This window comes from Solanum stenotomum, chromosome 11 (genome assembly GCF_019186545.1).
Source record: "Solanum stenotomum isolate F172 chromosome 11, ASM1918654v1, whole genome shotgun sequence".
Taxonomy (NCBI): domain Eukaryota; kingdom Viridiplantae; phylum Streptophyta; class Magnoliopsida; order Solanales; family Solanaceae; genus Solanum; species Solanum stenotomum.
Window position 1 is genome coordinate 47,421,154 of NC_064292.1, and position 21,245 is coordinate 47,442,398.

The 21,245-nt window shown below is 32.5% G+C and overlaps 2 protein-coding genes across 2 annotated transcripts; both read left to right on the top strand.

Annotated features, from left to right (window-relative positions):
- Positions 1 to 1,127: 1,127 nt before the first annotated feature.
- LOC125845458 (probable magnesium transporter NIPA4) lies at positions 1,128 to 14,649 on the top strand. Its single transcript, XM_049524971.1, has 9 exons — positions 1,128 to 1,586; positions 5,906 to 5,962; positions 7,662 to 7,752; positions 7,835 to 7,995; positions 8,119 to 8,246; positions 8,410 to 8,547; positions 11,402 to 11,494; positions 13,914 to 14,019; positions 14,104 to 14,649. Exons 1-9 carry the CDS (start codon positions 1,421 to 1,423, stop codon positions 14,202 to 14,204), a joined length of 1,041 nt encoding a protein of 346 aa, XP_049380928.1. The 5' UTR covers positions 1,128 to 1,420; the 3' UTR covers positions 14,205 to 14,649.
- A 4,411-nt stretch (positions 14,650 to 19,060) lies between these two features.
- LOC125844632 (uncharacterized) lies at positions 19,061 to 19,707 on the top strand. The gene has a single exon (XM_049523944.1). The coding sequence runs from the start codon at positions 19,198 to 19,200 to the stop codon at positions 19,648 to 19,650; it is 453 nt and encodes a 150-aa protein (XP_049379901.1). The 5' UTR covers positions 19,061 to 19,197; the 3' UTR covers positions 19,651 to 19,707.
- Positions 19,708 to 21,245: the final 1,538 nt, after the last annotated feature.

Here is a 21,245-nt window from a genome sequence, read left to right on the forward strand (position 1 = left end):
GGAAAAATTGCTTGTGGATTGTGTTATATTTGATAGCATACAACAATAAATATGTGATTACTAATATGAAACCAATGATGATGTTTGTTAAAAGAACCAAATAGATTGCTCTCTTGCTTGCCACAGTTAGTATATTATTTTGATTTTTTTTTCTTAGGTACAAGCATTTTGTATGGATTGAGGTATACATATTATTGTGTCTATTGAAGAAAATTACTGAATTTTTTTCAGTAGATAATGAAAAAAACATAGACACAAAGGCTCGAAAAAAAGCTCATAAAAAAAACTTGGTTTATTATCAATTCCTTCCAAGACTCTCCAAGTAAAAGTTTATCCCCTATTTCTTCACTTCTCAATCCTGACAATAGTAATGACTATTCTGAGACAATGAGGAAAAACATTTATGATACTCACAATTTTATGGTCATTTTTAACATATACAAAATACAACATACTATAATAAAAAAAATATTGATGGAGGTTCATAAGAAAGGAGTCGAAGGTTCTCCATTTGAATTTAGTTAATTATGTTCTTGTATGGACGTGATGTTCCACTTTAATAACTTGGGAGTGTTGTCGTTCAAGGCTTTTTGGTCTCTTCTTTAATGTCTGATGTTGTTCTTTATAACTTCTTGGAATTTATAAAATTTCATTACTTCTGATCAACTATTTCAATGGAGATTTTCTTAGACTTCTTATACTTAAAATCTCTCTATGACTCATAATTTTTGTATAACAAAAATGAAAATTAAAACAAAATATTGCACTTTAAGATTTCAAAAGAATGTTTTACCTTAAGATAAAATGTTCTTGACAATATAGTGTATGTATCGAAAATACGAATATTATCGAATGACCATATGTAAGCTTAGTAAGATAATTCAATCCCGTGCAAAGCACGAATAATTTACCTAATTTATTAATATAATACGATACATTATAAAACAACCATAAAATAGTTTGAAATAATTTTCTCAAGAAAGGAAGTACAAACAAAACTTGAAAAAAAGTAAATAAAATAAAGGTGCACTTCAAATATAATATTACAATATTTGCATGTTATTTGAATTATATTTGGCATAACAAAAGCCAAAAGGAAGATCGATCTCTGTGTCTCTCTGTGCTGAATCTCCGATCAAAGAAGAAACTAAAAACAAAGACTCTTGTCGCCTTCTTCACTTTAATCCCTCCGTCCATCCACAGATCAATTCATTCCACACTTTGTTTCTTTGAAAATTACCCCAGAATCAACAACTGACAGTCATTTTTTTTTATCATATTTGGGGTTTTCGAGTTTAGTTGTGTTAAGAATTGAGGGTGAATTGTGCCTGGGAAAATGGGTTTCTGATGGAATGGCAAAAGAGAGTTTCTGTGTCAATGAAGCTTTTCGGTTATTGAAGAAGAAGAAGAAGTAAACTATATGGGGAGTTCACAGCAGCCCGGTAGCTTTGGGGACCCTCAACAAATCTCCTCTGATAATGTTAATGGTCTTTGCTTGGCTATTTCTTCTAGTTTGTTTATTGGGTCCAGTTTTATCATCAAGAAAAAGGGTCTTCAAAAAGCTGCTGCATCTGGCCTCAGGGCAGGTACTTTTTACTCTTGTCTTTCCTTTTTGGTTGGATGAAATTTGTATAGTTTTTGGTCCATGTATTAGAAATGGCTGAAATTGAACTTGGGTTTTCTTTAAATATCTAATCTTTTTGATGGGATTAAAAAAAAATTGTTTTATGAACTGAGTTGGAATTTAGGAAATGCACTCTGTATTTATTGGTCCACCACATGAGAAATGCTTGAAATTCAGCTGGGCTCTTCTTTTATAACCATGGTGTGGTGCAGCCTAAGCGCACAAAAAATAATTTCACGGGTACCTACCACCTTCCACCAACAACCGGAGAATAAATCACCTAGTGTTTTGTCTCTACTAGTACTCAACCACTTCATTGGCCATTAGGCGCGACTTGGGTGTGACTTTTTCGTTATGTTCCTACGACTCTATGACTTCAGGAAGTTGTACTTTTGTTTGGTTCAATTATTATTTCTGGTGTCTTATTATATTTTTTTAATTGGTTGAATGGATTACTTTGGGGACAGCATAATTTCTTGGTGTTACTTTTTTTTTACTCTTTTCTTTTTTCTGTTTTACTTTCTGGTTTTGCTGAATTTACTGATATATTTGCTGGAGTTCATTGTTCCACAAAATTTCCTAATATGATGAAAAGATGAAGAATTTGTGACATCACTTTGCCAAAAACAATTGTTGAGCATGTTAACAATGAGTGAGGCTCTTGTTACCTTACAAGTAAATATAATATGACTCAAAGATATAATTAGGCAGTAAAAGTTTCCTGTTCTGAATTGCTTTATGACATTCTTTATTGTTTTGAACATACCATATAGTGATTGCGATCAATAACCGGGAAACACTGACACTTGGTTTAGACAACAAATCTTTTGGCACTAGAAATAAAAATCTTTGTGTGGATTTAAACCTATATCATGTGAGGTTCTGAGATGGTTTGAAGTATATCCTTAAGATCTCTTTTGCTTAATATATAGTTGAAAACTAGAATGGGAACCGAACATAGGAGATTCATTATTATCTGGGAGACATTGTGGATGATTGCAGAGAATATTGATATGAGATCCTTGTCTATTTCTCATTGGTTTTGGGTTTGGTTTAGTTATCCACTATAGGGAGAGTTAGAATAAAGATATGCTAAGTGTGGTCCTATAGCTTCACATATATTAGATGTATATGCTCAGTTGAGATATTTTACTTTTACCTTATCATAAACAATATACTAGATTTATATGGTTAGTTTGGTCCCACAACTTCAGGTTACAACAGGCCTATTAAACAACAGAGGCTTCACTGTTTGCTGCACTCCTGATAATTAAGGTTTCATTTACTGCAAAAGGGGATAACTACCTGTGTGCAGGATGTTTGTAAAAATCAACTTCTTTACTCTATCAATGTCCACTTTTTATGAGCTCTCTTAGGTTAAAAGAAGATTCCTTTTGTTATTAGCTAAACAGAGTTATAATTAAAAAATACTTAAAAGATGTGACCCTCTTAAGTGGAGTAATTTGACATTATAATACCTTTATTTCATCCATATCAAGAGCATGTTAGATATAACTATATGTCAGATTCATTGTAATTTAAACATTTTGGTAGGAGTGTCTTTCACGATAGCACCATCCTTGGTGATTAATTATCATGATTCTTGTATCCTTTTTTGAGAGAAGACACATGTTAGTCAAAGTAGTGTCATCCGACACTGCTTCGTGGGAAGTTGCATATAAACAACTAGTGTCTGGAACGCGCGTTGCGCATATACTTCCTTTAAAGAACCTAAGTGGATTATACCATCAGTTTTCTTTATTTTCTTTTTCCTTCCATGAATTATAATGCTGTTGATTGCGATAAGAAAAAAAAATTATAAAAAAACAAATGATAAACTTGAAGTTCCAAATGAGAGGCTTATAGGTTTAATTTACCCCAAAAAATAATGAAATAGACACGAAGGCTAAACACCATGAAATTTTTTATCCAAACCATCAAACAAATATATAGGTTTGGGACTGCGGGGGGGGGAATAAAAATGGATACATGCTCAGATGCTAGATGAAAATTAAGAATTGAAGTTTATTGGCAAAATCAAACTTGAGTTTCTAAGAAAAAAGTACCAAGCAATCTTATCATACATGGGCAAACAAAAAAGGAACTTGAGTGAAAATGGGAAATAAGAGAGGAAAGTACAAAACATATGTTTAGCATTTGTAAGTCTTTCTTTCCCGTTCACGGTGACATTCCAATCGTATAAAGCTCTCAACATTTATTAATCATAAATGAAAGTATTAAGGACCATTAGTGGGGAATTATGTTTCCCGAACTCTTCAAAAATGTCGTTGGGTGTGTGTTGGATCCAACAAAAATAGTGCATTTTTGAAGTATCTGACACGGGTGCGACAACATTTTTGGAGAGTAGAGTCCGTGCAATATAGGTGGGGAATATGAATTGAATTATATTGGTTCATGAATCACTCCTTAAGTTATTACATGAAATAGTGGATTAATAAATAGATATCATTGCTTGTAATAAAGGTTGACAATCTAATTTATTACTCCGACGAAATAAATCGCTCTTAAATTGGATACATTTTCATCAAGAAAAAAAGCTTGCTAGAGCTCACCATTCAATGAACCACATTTCTTTTTCTTATTATTTTTTTAAATATTTATTTGAATGTATATTTACTTTTCTGTACAAAAATGTTATGAAAATAATGTTTCCTTGAAGGACAAAGACGTCGTTCAATATTTGACGGACATTTTGGTGATTCAACTTTTAACTTTTTTGGAAATATAAATTAAATGACACCACTTCATGGCGTAGTCTGTCTTTGATGGTCAATAGCGTCGACTTGTGTAACTGAGGTGGGGGTTTAAGACCTGCTCTGTACATGTTTTGCATATTTTCTCATTGTTTCTACTTCTAAGCCTCTTTTGTCAAAAAAAAAAAAATACAGGCCTCTTTTGTCTAAAACATAGAGGCAGTAATAATCAAACCCTGTCCTCCAGCAAAAAAGCTGATTAAACCAACACACCAACTAACATTTCATAACCACAAAGTGAAAATAAAATATTCAATCCCTGAAAAGTAATTATTTTAGTATAACATAAATGGATTTAGAACGATAATTTTGAAAAGAAGTTACTCATTCGTTTCTGTAACTTGCAACTTCTGGGTGATTGAAATTGCTGGTGTTGTTATTCTCAAACTTGTCATCTCTCATGTTGTTATAGTTGTTTGTTCACTTCTTTATATGTGGACACTACTTACAAAAGATCATGGGTACGCCATTGTTTGATAATACGTGTTCAAGATGTCATCTGTTTTATTCCTTCCTGAAAAGATTTCATCTGTTTTTTTTGTCCATAGCTTTTGGAAGACAAGGAATTTAAAACTGATTTCATAAATGTGGTGTTCTACCTACTTTCAGAGTCTTCTCAAAGAAAGTATTATATGAGCATGCTACAACATTACGTTCTGCTTCTAAAAAATGCTTCCTTATTTCCCATATCTTTAGTTATCTCAGGCATATCTCATATCCTTGCCCATGTGCCTGTTCTTGACATGGATGCTCTCATGCTTTATCTAGAGCTAGTGCTAGATAAGCTATTTGTGAAGGTTATGGATAAAAAATGTAAGAGTGCATGCAATGTGCATATAATGACTAAACCTTTTCCATTGTATTTCAATTTATATGTTGGTTTATTGGTCCCTTTAATAAGTGGGTTCATGATACGACTGTGATTTATAGGGGTTAGGTTATTTTGGCATTAGCTTCGGTTTTCATCTGTTTCATTCTTTTTGTCAAATGTGTGCTGCAGTAGAATTGTCAATTAGATTGACCCATATATAATCCTTCTTTTTTCATCTGCAATTGTCCACATGACAATTGTTTTATAAGAAGAAAATGAAGTGTCTCATTTCCCCTTTCCCTTTCCTGATTCTCCAAATAATTTTTTGTCCACAGTGCTTCGGTCTAGTGGTAAGATTGTAACACGTGATGTCTGGGCTAGGCGGATATCACGGGTTCGAACCCTTCCATAGACAAAAGCCCTGTATTTAAGTGGAAAATGGTAGAAGGACGGATCAATTATTCGATAAGTTTTGAATGGTCTGACACTGGAAGAAAAATGGATTATTGGTGGTGCTCGGCTTTCAAATATATCATGAAACTGTTGGATAAGAAATGGGTTGCCTCTTTAAAAATCCTACTCATCTTAGATCTTGTATTTAAACATTATAATCTTGAATAACAAAGTTAGCTTCTAAAAGTTAATTCAATTTCCATACCTAGAGGCAATGTGACTTATTTTTACATACTATGGCAGGCTCTGGAGGCTATTCTTACTTGATGGAGCCGCTTTGGTGGGCAGGAATGATAACAAGTTAGTTATCCTATCATATTCAATCTTCTGATATATGAGGATTTGTGCTGAATTGTTTCCTCTCTGGTCCAAAATAATGTCTTTTTGTGACTTGGCATGATATTGAGATGAGAATTGAAATGTACAACATTTAAATGTATATAAAAAGAGATTCGTTTTCCTAACTCATTTTTCTTTTCTTTTCTTTATATTGCCAAGGAATATGAAAATAGAAAAGTGGTGTTGCACACAGTCAACTAATGGAACTTATGACTTGGTATCAGAAAATAAAGTTCATCAAGGGAACTCCTTGAGGAAGTAGATGCTATCTAGTAGACTATTTTCTACAAAGTAGTGACCACGACATTGGATTGTTATGGGGATAGTATATTCTTTATGCTTACTTTGCTGTTTGAGTCAATGTAATTGCTTGTGAAGTCTTACACAATATAGAGCCATGGTGAAATTCTCGTTGTTGGTTTATAAAAGTCAGGCATCTATGATGGTTCAAAGGAAAGAGAAAAAAAGAACTTGGCTATTAAGGAATATGGACAAAATGATTCAGTTGATTTCAACTTATTTTTGATAAGGTAAATGATCTTATAAATTTTGGGGGAATCCCCTCGTACAAGAAGTATACCAAAAGGTAGATAAACCTACATCAAAATTTGGTTCTCTATGGAAGTCACCCGTTCATCTATGCAAACAAGAACCTCATGGGTGCACCAAGGGGGAAAGAAAAGAAAGAAGAATAAGAAAAGGGGGAACCTCAGATTATTTCAGCTTATACGATATATTAATAGCTGATCAAGGGGGAAAGAAAAGAAAAGGAAAGATTCCCTGTCACAGAAAGTACTTGACTTGTCAAAGGCAACACAAAATTCTCGGTAAAAGAACAAGGATAATTTACTGTAATAGACATCTATGTCAAGGATAAATTATGCATATTGAGTTGTCTGAGAGATTATGGATGATATTTTTTTCCCCATAACTCTCCCTTTGTAGCTCCAACATTCAACCAGCTAATGATTGGAACCACTTTAGACCCTGCCGTTTCCATGCATGTTATATAAACTGGTTTTCTTGGCAACTAAACTTATTGAATATGGGGAAGGATAATTTTGTATTCTCAATCCAGTATGAGTGAAAGAGGAATTGAGAAGTTAAAAGTAAAGGAAGAAAAAATCAACTATTTAAGATAGCATTAACATGTAAATTGTTGTTATTTTGCTTATTTTGTTTCATTAGTGTGAGAGAATAGAAGGGCTTTCAGGATCTAAGGGGCTGAGGGCTCTCTGAAGGATATCAATATATGATATATCCTAAAGAAGTCCCTCTGACTGATCAAGCCACATTATATTTGTCAATTTTCTTAATTCTCTAACAAATAACGCAAGGATATTTACTTCAGTTCTTCGCATTTGCTCTACTTTGATGTGACTAATATGGTCTTTTACTTGTTCAAAAGCCTCGATAGGAAAAATATATGCATTTACTGAAAATACTTCCAATATTGCTTGTAAACAAGTTATATCTCCTTAAGGCTTTTGCCTCCTCCACCTCTCCCTACAAAGGATATGTTTTTATGGGGCTTCCATGCTTGTTGGTTTATTTTTATTTGAAGTATTTTAACCATGTACATGTTCTCCTCACCTTTCTATTTGAAAAAAAAAAGAGAAGACAAACAAGGGTTGATGTGAGTGCATTGCTTCTGTGGCAGTGATTGTTGGAGAAATTGCTAACTTTGCAGCTTATGCATTTGCACCTGCTGTCCTAGTCACACCTCTTGGTGCACTCAGTATTATTATCAGGCAAGAAAAGGCTGGAAATGATTGTTCAACTTTGCTATCTGTTACCTTCGAGGCAACATTTATTTATTTATTTATTTTGCAGTGCTGCACTTGCTCATATGATATTGGGAGAAAAACTGCATATTTTTGGAATGGTTGGTTGTGTTCTATGTGTTGTGGGCTCAACAACCATTGTTCTGCATGCTCCTCAAGAACGTCAAATTGAGTCTGTAAAGGAACTCTGGGACCTTGCCACGGAACCTGGTATGCATTTGAATGCTGACAAAGCCGAGTCCTTCTTGACATTTTGTGAGCATGGAAGTTTGATTGCTTAGTTTGTCAAAACTTCTTACTGACAATAATTTGCTAATTTCTTACTCATGGCAGCATTCCTCCTATATGCAACTTTGGTTATAGTGGCAGTTGTCATAATCATTGTCCAGTATGCTCCAAAATATGGACAGACTCATATAATTGCTTATGTTGGAGTTTGTTCACTCGTTGGTTCTATTGGGGTAGGCACTCAGCTATCTGGTTGGAGTTCGGCTTTTCATTTTTACCCTCCCCCATCTGGGTTCTCTTTTTCCTTAAGCTTGTTATTATTTCATCATTCCTACACGGGCTACATCCATGTGATCTAATTGTGATTTTTGGAAAAAATCTTAAATGATTTGGCAGGTTATGAGTGTCCAAGCACTAGGAATAGCATTAAAATTAACGTTCTCTGGGACGAACCAGTTGTTGTATCCTCAAACATGGATCTTTACAGTTGTCGTAGTGACATGCGTGTTTACACAAATGAACTACTTAAACAAGGTAATTAGAATGTACGCTCAGTTCTTTTTGTTGTTATTTTATGCTTGGATATATTAGTCATTTGTATGGAAGTTTTAAACATTAACTTGGTGTATCTTTATGCTCTTGGACTTTCAGGTGTCAGCATATATCTTCTTGTTGTTGCAATTTTTTATTTATTTTTAAAGGGAAAATGGTTTGATATACCCCTCAACTTTGATATTTGGAGCTGATATGCCCCTCGTTATGAAAGTGGCTCATATATACCCTTACCGTTATACAAACGGCTCACATATACCCCTACCATTACAAAATGAGCTCACATATACCCTTCTTTTAACGAAAGTGAAAAAATTAATTTTAAACTTATATTTTTGACTTTTAATTTTTTTTAAAAAAAATCATTTAGGGGTATATAGGATTCTTCTAGCAAAGTTCAAGGTATATTTCAATTTTTTTCATACATAAATTATTTTTTGACTTCTTTGATTTTCATTATTTTAGTTTCTTATTCTTATTTTATTTTTTTCTTTCATTCCTTAGTGTAAGGAAAAAAAATTAAAACTATTGTTTTGTGGCTATATTATAATTTAAAACAATTTTTTTTTGTCTATACTGTAATTTAATTTTTGTATTTGAAGAAAAAAAATTTGGTCATCTATAATAAGTTTTACAAGAATATTAGTGAAACATAAATAAATTTGACCATCAAAATAATAAATCTAAATTAGTCATTGAAACAAAAAAAATATGTTTGAGGAAGATTAAATATACCCGTATGGGATTATAGTTTTTTTTTTTTAAAATAATAAAAAATTAAACTAAAATTATTATTTTTTTCATTTCCGTTAGAGGGAAAGGGTATATGTAAGCCATTTGTATATAAGTAGGGGTATATATGAGCCACTTTCATAACGAGGGGTATATCAGACCCTTTTCCCTTTTTTAAATAACTCCATTGATCATTGATGTGAAAAAACTTACAATTTGAATTTGGCATACCAAACTTTGTACATGATCATTGAGGAGAGTTCACTTCTTGTTGCAATTTGACTTACAATAAATGTAATGAAGTTTGTTCAGTTAAATTCCCATTGACAAAATAACTTACGCTACATCAGAAGCCTAGGCTCTCTCTTTTCATAAACCTCACACCTCTATGTGGTCTCCTAGAGCACCAAGAAGGTTGCTTCTTCACTTGGCTAGCAGCCAAAGGGGCCATCCTTACATCTGAGAATAAGGAGGAGTATGAGGATATCATATGTCACATGGTGTTACATGTGCTAGCAATCTTAGGAAGATGTGGACCAATTGCTTTTTTCCTGTCAGGTAGCAAATAGACTATGATGTACTATGTTAAACTTGTTTGGAATGCATTAGACTGGACTAGGTAGCTGCTATCAAAGATTTGCTCCTGAGTTGGACAGTCAGGCGAAAATGGAGAAGTAGAGCACTGGAAGTAGCTCACTTAAAGCAATGCTAATGTGGATATATAGAAGAGCTGAACAAAAAAAATATATATGGAAGGGTTTTTTGAAGGGGTGGAAAATGCAGTTGTATAAATGAGGAATGCTTTTGTTTCTTGTAACTATTTTGGAGCATCTACGAAGAGCCAGTTATTACCGATGATCAGATAGCGTCTTGTCAAGGGGCCTTTCTAGAGAATCAACATGCACATAATTGTGAGCGCAATGACCTTGAGGAAACTAATATCTCCACTAAAAATAAAACCTTCACATGTTTGTTGTTTGATGATTGTTGAACGTTACTGAGAGATAGAGCTCTTTCTGCAGATTAGTGAACATTTCAAAGTCTCATAATCAAAACTATTTGCATTTATCATTGCACTGCCCCTTAGCTACAATCTAGATGATTATCATAGAAATATGGATGCCATACAAGATTGGAAAGGTCNGAGGTAGAGAGGCTGTTTCCGAAAGACCCTTAGCTCAAGTACATCACATTCAAGTTAAAGGCGAGGAAAACAGTGTATAAAACATACCATCCAATAAGAAAGATAGTAAATAATCAACAAAGTCTCATAATCAAAACTATTTGCATTTATCATTGCAGTGCCCCTTAGCTACAATCTAGATGATTATCATAGAAATATGGATGCCATACAAGATTGGAAAGGTCAGTAATTATCACATCACGAGTACACAAGAGGGAATAAGAAAGGGTCGTCTGAGATGGTTAACCATGTCCAATATAAGCATCCAAATGGACTGGTCCTTCAGTGTCACAATATGATGATTGAAACTGTTGAAAAGAGACTGCGTAGACTTGGAATCACATGGAGAGAAATTTCCTTAAAGGACCTATAATTTGTTGAAATCAATGCAGACTCAACTAAGAATTGAACAAAATGGAATTAAAGAATCCATATAGATCCATACAGGCAAAGACAACTAGTATGGATTGATGCTTAGTTATCGTTACACTTACAATAAGTTGTCATTAGTCTTTTTAGTTTGGTAAGAGACTTGAATATTACCTGGGGAAAGTTAGTGGTTTAGAGAACATCTAGTTTTCCTATTTACTAGTATAACAAGGAAATTTGCCTGAATAGACCCAAATGGATAGACATTCATTTGGACGATTTGGAATAGTTTGGGTTGAAGCCTAGTTGATTGATTTCGCTGTTGAACTTATGTCGCTCCATGAATGACTACATAAGACTACATTTATAGCTGCAGAACCCATGTTAGTCATTTGTTACTCAAAGGACATTTGTATTTCTGATGATTGTTTTATCTATTAGCATATCCTTGTGTTTTCCTGGTGTTTTTCTCTCTGCTTTTTTTTCGGGTTGGGGATAAATCATTGTTTTTCTGTACCTTCAGACCAAATTTTTCTCACTTTTCAAATGCAGGCTCTTGATACATTCAACACAGCACTTGTATCACCAATATACTATGTGACGTTTACATCACTCACAATAGTTGCCAGCGTCATCATGTTTAAGGTGCAACAACTTTTCTTTACTAATGTTGTATATATTAACTGATACATCACACTGTATTCTTTGAACTGTTCAAGTTGATTCAATGAAAATATTTTGAAGAAGATAGATTTTAAGATACTGAGCGACATTTTGTATAGCTCGATAATAAATGATAGTCATGAATATGCATGGTTGTTGATTTTTCTTTTGGATGAGAATTGAAAAGGGATTACTCTTCTTTTTGTGGGTGGAAATTTTCTTTATCATCTCACCTAATCATCTTTTGCCCCTCTGAGATGCTCCTATTTTTCATCTTAAATATGGACTTTTTGAACACCTAGTGCATGGTTGTAGTGTAGGAGGTCAGTGATCCTAGACTCCTAGTCATCTTTTCCGACAATTCTGCCACCTCGTTAGTATCATGTTACTTATGTAGTTGCCTAGGGTATGCATGAAGTCTAAAAATAGAATTCCTGTAAAGGAAACATAGATGAATCATATTGAACCTAACTAGACATAAACAGGATCAGGAGTGAGTAGTGACAATGGTGCAGAGGAATGTGTGCTTACCAGCTAATGTGGGTGGGGAATAATAAAACTTTGCAAGTGTAGTATGATTGCACGGCAGGATCTCGTAGACCTCCATTTTGGTGCATGAGAAACGTAATTGAAAAATATAAGGGTTGGACTTTAGAACACTCGTAGTAGTTGTACTATGCTAAACATTGATCTAGAGGAGACTGACCTTTTATGATTCCAGTGAGATGACCAGTAACTAGTTAAAGGAAAGATAAACAATATTACGTATTTAAGATTAGTTACCAATGAAATTGAAATTTCCTTAACATAATTGATGAAATTGGAGTTAAAATGAAAGCAACTATGTTCTCTCTTCCTCCACCTCCCATTGATGAAATTGGAGGGGTGAAAAAGCAGCCACTTTTGTTGAATAATTTTTTACCATTTTAATAATTCTTGAGGACTTCTCCTTTCCTTGCTTTTCTGAAACTGCCTAACTAGTAGAGCTTGGCATATAACAATTTATACCCTTAAACGTATCTAATCAGTATTTTTTATCACAGGACTTCTCTAGTAATAAAGAGACAAAATTTGTTCAAACAAGCCAATACAAATGAATTGCGAATATTACTAGAGAAATGATCGTCTAATGGGTGAGGGAGGGGTATCGGCTTACAGTTATAGTTTATATGTTTTTGATGGAGTAAAAAGATTTCATTCGAGGCATCAAGAAGATGCAAAATAGCAAAAGTACATGGAAGCAAAAAAGATTTTGATAGCTCCTATACATAAAATTAGACTAGAATTAGGGAGCTTACCAAATCCAAAACCTGCTATATGCTATTTATAGGAGAGGGTTTACACCAATTAAACAGATAAGACATCCAGCCTTGAGGGAGCGCATTAGAGTTGAAATTCCATCAACGCATCTCGTGTTCCTCTCTGTCCAAAATGCACCAAAAAATACAGGCAGGTGCCATTCTCCAGATATCCCTGATGGTTTTATCAACTCTCCAGACATCCCAGCTCTCACATGCATTCCTTACACTGAACATGACCAGCTAAGTCCAAAAATCGAGTGAAACATGCTCCAAAAGTCTGCTGCAACAGTACAGTGGAGAAGTAGGTCGCTGATGCTTTCTGAGTTGGTCTCGCACTTGTAGCATCTGTTGACTATTTGAAGAATTCCTCTTGATAGATTATCCTGTGTTAGACAAGCGTCTTTGAGAGCTGTCCAACTGAAACAAATTACTTTTGTCAGGCGCTTGGTCTTCCAAATATCCAAGGCCATTTGTCAATCATAGGATTGTCGAAGGAGAAGTTATTATATCCAGCCTTGACAGAGAATAGACCATTGTTAGAATTCCCCCATTTCATTCTGTCTATTGTCTGCACGTTTACTGCACAACTTTCTAACAATATGAGTAGTTGTAGTAGATCATTCAGTTCCCAAGCTGCAAGTCACAGTTATAGTTCATATGTTTCTTTGTCTTTTCTGTTTGGATAGATCCAAAAGATTATGTATTTAAAGTGCATGGCTAACAAGTGACTTTATGAAGTCTTTTTCAGAAAGCAACTACCTATGTTTATAAATTAACGGTCAAAAGCTGCATTATTAGGGTATTCAGCGCATTTCATAAAGCATTATTCACGTGATGCCTTTCATGCATGAAATGCTTATTTACCCTGGCAAACCCGCTGGAACTTGTGGTTCCTGGATAAGTTGCAAATCTATCCGTCCTCTCCTGCTTATTGACCATAAGTACTTGTTTTAATTGCTGGAATAGCTGCTTTCAAGTGTTGAGCCATAGTGATTGTCAGTAGTTAAATATTTAGATAAGTTCAACTTGTATTTGAAAGGCATCCTCTATCTTCAACCATCTCATGTTCTTCTAAATTGTCTTTCATGCTTCTTGAACAGGATTGGAATGGGCAAACTGCAACTCAAATTATTACGGAACTCTGTGGATTTGTGACCATTTTGTCAGGCACCTTTCTTCTTCACAAAACCAAAGACTTAGTTGAGGGTATCCTTTCAAATTACCATTAGCAATAATATAATTTACATTTTGTGGGTTTTGAGTTGATAATTATTTTTCTTCCGTTCACAGTTTCTTCACCATCTGCATTTATGCGATATCCTAAATACGATGAAGGAGGAGGCTCCAGTGAAGAAGGCATTCCTCTTAAGAATCGAGAATCCATGCGATAGCCAAGATTCAGTTGAATATCACAGCGTTTTTCTTAGGAGAGACAACAACTATTGTTCCTTCCTGTTCTACTCATGGACAACAATAAGATGGAAGAAAGTGTTTGGCTTGTTAGCTAATGCAACAGTTGCTTTACACAGGCTAACATTAGTTTGTCCATAAAACTACTCCAGGACGAAGTGTAAGTGGGAGTCCAGTTACCGGTATATCACTCTTGTCACTGGTAGTGGAACTTCCTCAGATACTCGTGACATCGAAGCTGACATCTCCCCAGAACTAAAGGAAAGACATTCAGGCAGGTGATTGAAGAAATTCTCAAAATATCTTAGTAAAGTTTGAAATTGATGCATTTGGGAATACCTAATTCTATTTAAATGGAGAGGATCATATGGATATCTCCCATTCTTGTACCTATTTTCCTAATTTTACTTGTAAAAATCTCCAAATGAATGAAAGCCTCATTTTTGTTAGAGGATAGACTTTTTTTTTGGCTAACTGGTTATAGATATATACATTGAGCTAATACTTAGCCAAAAAATTTACATAGATTGTTAAAGGATAGACTTGCTTGACTATATGTCTAGACCTTTTGAGTTTTCTGTGTAAAACTTGAGTCGAGGATCTATGGGAAATAACTTCTCTATCTTCACGTGGTAGGGGCAAGGTTGTGTACACACCATCCTCCTCGGACTCCACTCATGGAATTATATTGGATATGTTGTTGAGTTTTGAAATACTTGGTTCAAGTTACTAGATGCAAGCTCAAAATAGCACCTAATTTTTTTTGTAAGTGTTATTTTGATTTGGATAAATAATAAAAAAAAGAACAAATGAAAAAAGTGGTTTTGAGTTGGATAATGAATTTTGAACTATTTCAGGTCAAATTGTCCAAAATCATCTTGGTGCAAATAAACTTTGAACTCATGACTTGCATTTCTTTTTGAAAAATGAATTTCTTGAGCTTAGGGTTTATCGGAAACAATCTCTTTATTCCCACAAAAGTAAGAGCATGATTTCTATACACTTACCCTTCCCAAACCTCATTTGTAGAAATATACTGGGTATATTATTATTGTGTTTGATCATGAGATGTTCATTAGCTCTACTCGATTTGAGTTGTTCAAATTTTGCTCAACCAGCTTATTTGACACCCTAGTATGTGATATTATCCCTATTATATTCATTTACAAGTTGTGTATTGAGTTATCTACTGGAAGTGAAAATTGTTTTATAGAGTAGCTTTCTTTGTGTCTATAAAAACATACAAATAGAAAAAATGACTGTTAACAAGTAGATCCCAATCAAGAAAAACTTGAGAAATCAACACTGATATCCTACCCTCACACTCACCCCTCGAATTCAAAATTTAAAGTTTATGAATTCATATAACTATTTCACGTAAATATTCAATAGTAACTAATATTTATAGATATTTAACGAATTTCTTTATACGTAAATAAGATCTGAACAAAAGTTATTGAATTCACGTGAACTCAATAATTATGTTGGAGACCCACATGTACCCACTTCCAACCTTAACACCACCCTGCCCCTTCACTCTTACCCACCCCACCCCACGTCCCAACCACTCCCACTATTTAATTTGCATTATATAAGTGTATTTAAAATAATATTTTATTTATCAAATACTAAAAAATAAGTTTAAAAAATACTTATTTTTTCATAAAAGAATTGAATATTTTCCGTAGATCGATTTTTTTATACCAAAAATACCCTTTATGAACTTAGTTGAAAAGTTACTTTCATTTTTTGGTACTATATATGGTGATATACAAGAAATTAATTAGTTACCTGAGGAAAAGAAAAAGAGAAAAAGAAGCAATATATGATTAAGAAGACTAGGGACTTTAGAGTATAAAGTTGCAAATCCAATCACTATATATATATATATATATATATATATATTGTCCGGTGAAATTTGGTAAGTAAGGTTCAGAGATTACAGATTACAGAGGGTACTCAGGGTAAGTAAGTATATGAAGACTTTATCCTATCTTTACGGAGTAGAGAAGTTATTTTCAGTAGATTCTCGATTCAAAAAAAGTGTTTTTTTACATATATAAAAGAAATTAGAAATCATAAAAGAAAATAGAAGTTCTTTGACTGCGTACTTAAATACATATAAAAAACTTAATATTTGGTTTCTAGCTCACATGTGAAATGTTTTAAATTTTTTAACAATCTATTACTAGCATATCTTTAGACTTGTGAAACACGATGTTAATTAAGTAGAAAAAAAATTGAATTTGCTAAGACTTCTTGAGTAAGATTATGAGAATTATAAAATAGAAGTAAATATAAATAATTAATTAAGAATTACACAAATAACCTTGTAATAATTTTCTGACTCTAAAATTAAGTTTCATTCATATAATAACCAAAAACAGTGGAAGATGAATAAATTTGAAGTATTAAAACTCATTAATTAAATCAAGTGAAATAAACTACACACACACAAAAAAGGTGTTAAAATTCTTGAAAATTGGAAATTTGATGGCATGAATTAATAATCCGATAAATCCGGCAGTAATTTCAGAAATGTTTGACCATATTTATATGTGTTAGAGTTTAGTCATATGAAAGTCTTTAGATAGTGATTGATGGACAATAAGTTTAAATTCCTAAAGAAAGAGTGTATTTTGGTCACTACTCATTACTTGAGGTGGGTAATTATCCCCATAATATTTTATCAATTTAATTATTGTGAGTATGGACTATAGTGTGCACAACTAAAATAGAATATCTAGAATGCAAAATTAGTCACATAGCATATGATGAAGTGGAGGTGGAATTAAAGATCAACACATAATTACGTTATATCTAAGAAAGGAAATTTCAAGTATTTTAGGGATATATATATATAATCAAAGGAATCGGGAGATTGATTGATGATGATGTCGTGCATTGTATTGGAGTAGGGTGGATAAAATGAAGGCCCGCATCTGGGGTACTGTGTGATAAGAATGTGTTTTACGGTAAGTTTTACAAAATGATGGTTAGACCTATATTGTTATATATATGGGGCAAAATGTCGGTCAGTCATGAAAATTCATGCCCAAAAAATAAAGATAGCGGAGATAAGTATGCTTAGATAGATGTGCGGGTATATTAGGAGAGATAGGATAAAAAACGAAGTTATACACAACAAGGTGAGAGTTACCTCTGTGACGGACAAGCTGGTGGAGAAAGCGAGACTAAGATGATTTAGGTATATGAAGAGGAGGTGTGCATATGTACCATTAAAGAAGTGTGATTTTGTGAGAGGTTGGCTATATCAGACTTTAGGAGAGGTAGATGTATTATATTGAAGAAAAATTGATTGAAGGTGATTAGACAAGACACGATACATTTTCAGCTTATTATGAACATGACCTGAGGTAGAAAAATACGGAGATTGGGAATCAGAGTAGAAGAATAGTAGATAGTGAGTATTGTCATATTCTTATGTGGGAGAGGCAGGGGCTCAGTCCACTCTTCCCATCCTTTCATTATTATTAGTATTAGTTAGAATTCGTGTAGTACATTATTCTTATTATTTTTTACTACTATCAATTGCTTAATTTGCTTTATTCATCTTAATATTTTGTTGTCGTTATTTTTCTTACAATCCTGCTTTGATTACACTTCTTTCATGCCAAGAGTCTATGAAATGCAGTCTCTCTACCCCATAAATAGCAAGGATAAAGTTTGCATACATTGTAACCTTCTCATATTCCACTTGTGAGATTACACTAAATATATTATTATTATTATTGTACGAACTATACTGCAGTTATAATACGATGAGTGTAATTGACATGTTTTACAATTTTCTCAAAATCAAAATCATGGTTTTTTTGTTTTATAGGTAATTAAGTCTGATGACTTTAAGTTTTAATAATTTTATTTTAAATTTCAATTTACAAACATAATAAATGTTTTAATACAAATATATTATCCAAGTGAAATTTATTGAATTTGGTCTACCTCGTAGTTAAGCTTCTACCTTCGCCCCTGATTAAAATAATTTTAATATTCTAGATATATAGTACACATATACAACAATAATTAAAAATAAAAAGGGCGACGGGGGGGTGGGGGGTCTAAGAAACAGGAACTAGCTACTCTATACCTAAAACACCTTAATTAAGGAATAAATAATTAACAAAGGAATGATATGTACTTGGTGGATATGGTAAGATAGCTAATCTTTCAGTAATTTTGCTAATCAGATAGCTAATTACAAAGGAATGATAAGTTACGCTTTCTTTCATGTACAACTAATCACATTTTTTATTTACTCACTCTATCTCAAATTATTTATCATAATTTTAAAAATAGATATTTTAAGTTCTTTATCATTTTAGAAATTTATGATTATTTTTTTTTCATTTTATTATTAATAGTAATTATTCTTAAAAATCATAAACACCTCAAGTATATGATAATATTAAAATTATTTAAATACTAAAAGAAGGGAAAATTACGCGGCTCGGCTTTTTAGTTTTGTATAATTCACACGTTTGTATAATTCGGAATTTGTATAATATAATTTGTATAGCTGTTTACATTTCTGATGTTTGTAATTGTATAAATTCATTATTTCGAGTATATACAAAATAACTGAATTATACAAATATACCCGCAAATTATATAAACCTGTAAATTATACAAATCTATAAATTATACAAACAAAACAGTTTAAATTATAATTACAGCCCCGTAAATATGCAAACTATATAGGTATACAGGAGAATCACGACACATATGTATAATAGTTTAGACCCAAAAAGTTGTAAAAATGGGACCCACACTCCTAAATTTCTTTATATAAAGAAAATATCTGTATACAAAGTTGAAGTGGTTGAACTAAAACTTTTCCCCTAAAATGCAAACAGCCCCCTTAACACTCCACACCAAACAAAACCACCCCAATAATTTCTCAAATTCAAGTAGTCTTATTTACAAACACCATAGCTAACAAAACCATATAACATGGCTCCTTCTCCTCCTCAAGATGATTTTAGCTTCCCAACAATCACCAATACACCGCCACGATTCCTTGAATCACCACCTTTATGGAGAACAACGTCAATTGCTTCTAGTCGCGTCCAGAAAAATCCTGATCATGAAGAAAATTTGGACATGTCTCCATTAATATCCAATAAGTCCAATTACATCAACCAAAGAAAGAGCTTCTCACACATAGAAGGTGTTGTTGCCATGAAGAGAATGATTGAAGATGAAGATGAAGAAGAGGAGAAAATGGACATGTTATGGGAGAATTTGAATGAAGAAATGTCTAACAAAATTATGACAAAGACTTCATGTGGGAAAAATACAAAGAAGGTGGAATATAAATGTGTTAAATCTTTGAATCTTTCCAAAGCAAGCAAAAGGCCAAGCTTAGTGGTTCTCATCAAAGTCTTGAAAAAGGTGTTCTTGTAATTTCATACTTAATTTGCTTCTTCAACTTCATTCAACAAAACTAAACTTTGATCAATATTTTGTATCTCTTCCTTTAATTAATTTAATTTGTTGCACATAATCTTTTTTGAGTTTTCTTGTATTTTTCTAATGTTCAATGAAACCCCACCTTCCACCTCATCCCCATCACCACCCTGTTAGGTATTTTATAATATATAGAAGTCTTAAATTGAACAGACAAATCTGTTCATGAAAGAAAATATAACTATTATGAAAAGTTATCTCTTAAGTTCTATAAATATAAGGAAGCAGCCTAAGAAAAATATGCAAAGTATATACAAGAACTTTGTTGTATCTTGAAGGAAATTATTTATATTTTTCCCCAATATATATATAAGCAAATATCTCTTTAAGAAAAGTAATCTTCATGCATGAATGTTATTTTCTTCTTCAAATTGTATTCCCTATTATTTTTCTAACACTAGCTACCACCTAGCTAAAAGGGAGGTGTGAGGGGTTGAATAATTAAACACATTTATCTATATTATATTATATATACACACATCTAATATATTGGTTTGGTAATTGACATTCAAGTAATTGGACATAGGTTGTTGCAATACTTATTTCATTAATATTTTTTATATTTTTGAAAGTGATCTTATTTAGGTAATCTTTGGTACAAGAAAATGCTTGTAGTATTAATTAAGAGAAGGTTTTTTGTATCTTTTATTAGTTGGAAAGATATAATTGAAGTATATGTCCAAAGAGTTTTTGTAAGATCAAAATGTCAATGTCAAAGATATATATGTTTTCAAATTATATAGGAAATAGTTGAAATTACTTGAAAAGCATGTGCCATCTACTGATTTAATTCTATATTGATTGATTTTGATTGATAATTGATTTTTGTTTTCTACAAGTAAATGTACAACAAGTGTTTTACCCATAAAATAATATATTTCTATCAGTGTAGCTCTATCCATTGAGTTAAATTTCTAGATAATCATTTAACTTGTAGTAAATAATCAGTAAAGTCATTTAAGTCATTTAATTTTATTTTCTTTTTTAAAAGTAAATTTTTTTTATCTAATTAGCTTTCATGATCATTTAGTCTGAAATAAAAAATTTAATATTATTTTAATACTCTGACAAAAAACAACTTTTTCTGGACAAAATTCTAGTTGATTCCTGAATCAATTTTTGATTAATTTTTTGAGTGAATATTCTACGACAAAGAAAATCGAATATGCTTTGATTTTTTGAATAGAAATAATTGAAATACAATATGGACCTATTTTGATTTAATCGTTGGTTGACAAATGATTTACTTAAAGTATCCTAAAAACTAAATAAATGGGCTATCAAACTCAAAATAATAAGAGAAAGGAAAACTAAGCAAATATCAAATAATTACAGACATATACCCTTTTACATTCATACCCTATTAAATAATTACACTATCTATCCTCAATTAATTTCGCTTAACTGATACTAAAATTAATTATCATATGCCGTATTGGTATCATTAAGACGAATAATTTCGCTTAATAATTGATACTAAATCAGTATATATATATTGTATTGGTGATACCACAACAATATACATATACTCT

Bases quoted from the DNA above. Each gene is read 5' to 3' on its own strand.
- LOC125845458 (XM_049524971.1), top strand. From the start codon at position 1,421: ATGGGGAGTTCACAGCAGCCCGGTAGCTTTGGGGACCCTCAACAAATC. The intron at 7,753-7,834 runs GCAAGAAAAGGC...TTTATTTTGCAG, and splicing joins GCACTCAGTATTATTATCAG to TGCTGCACTTGCTCATATGA. The intron at 8,247-8,409 runs GTAGGCACTCAG...ATGATTTGGCAG, and splicing joins CACTCGTTGGTTCTATTGGG to GTTATGAGTGTCCAAGCACT.
- LOC125844632 (XM_049523944.1), top strand. From the start codon at position 19,198: ATGGCTCCTTCTCCTCCTCAAGATGATTTTAGCTTCCCAACAATCACC.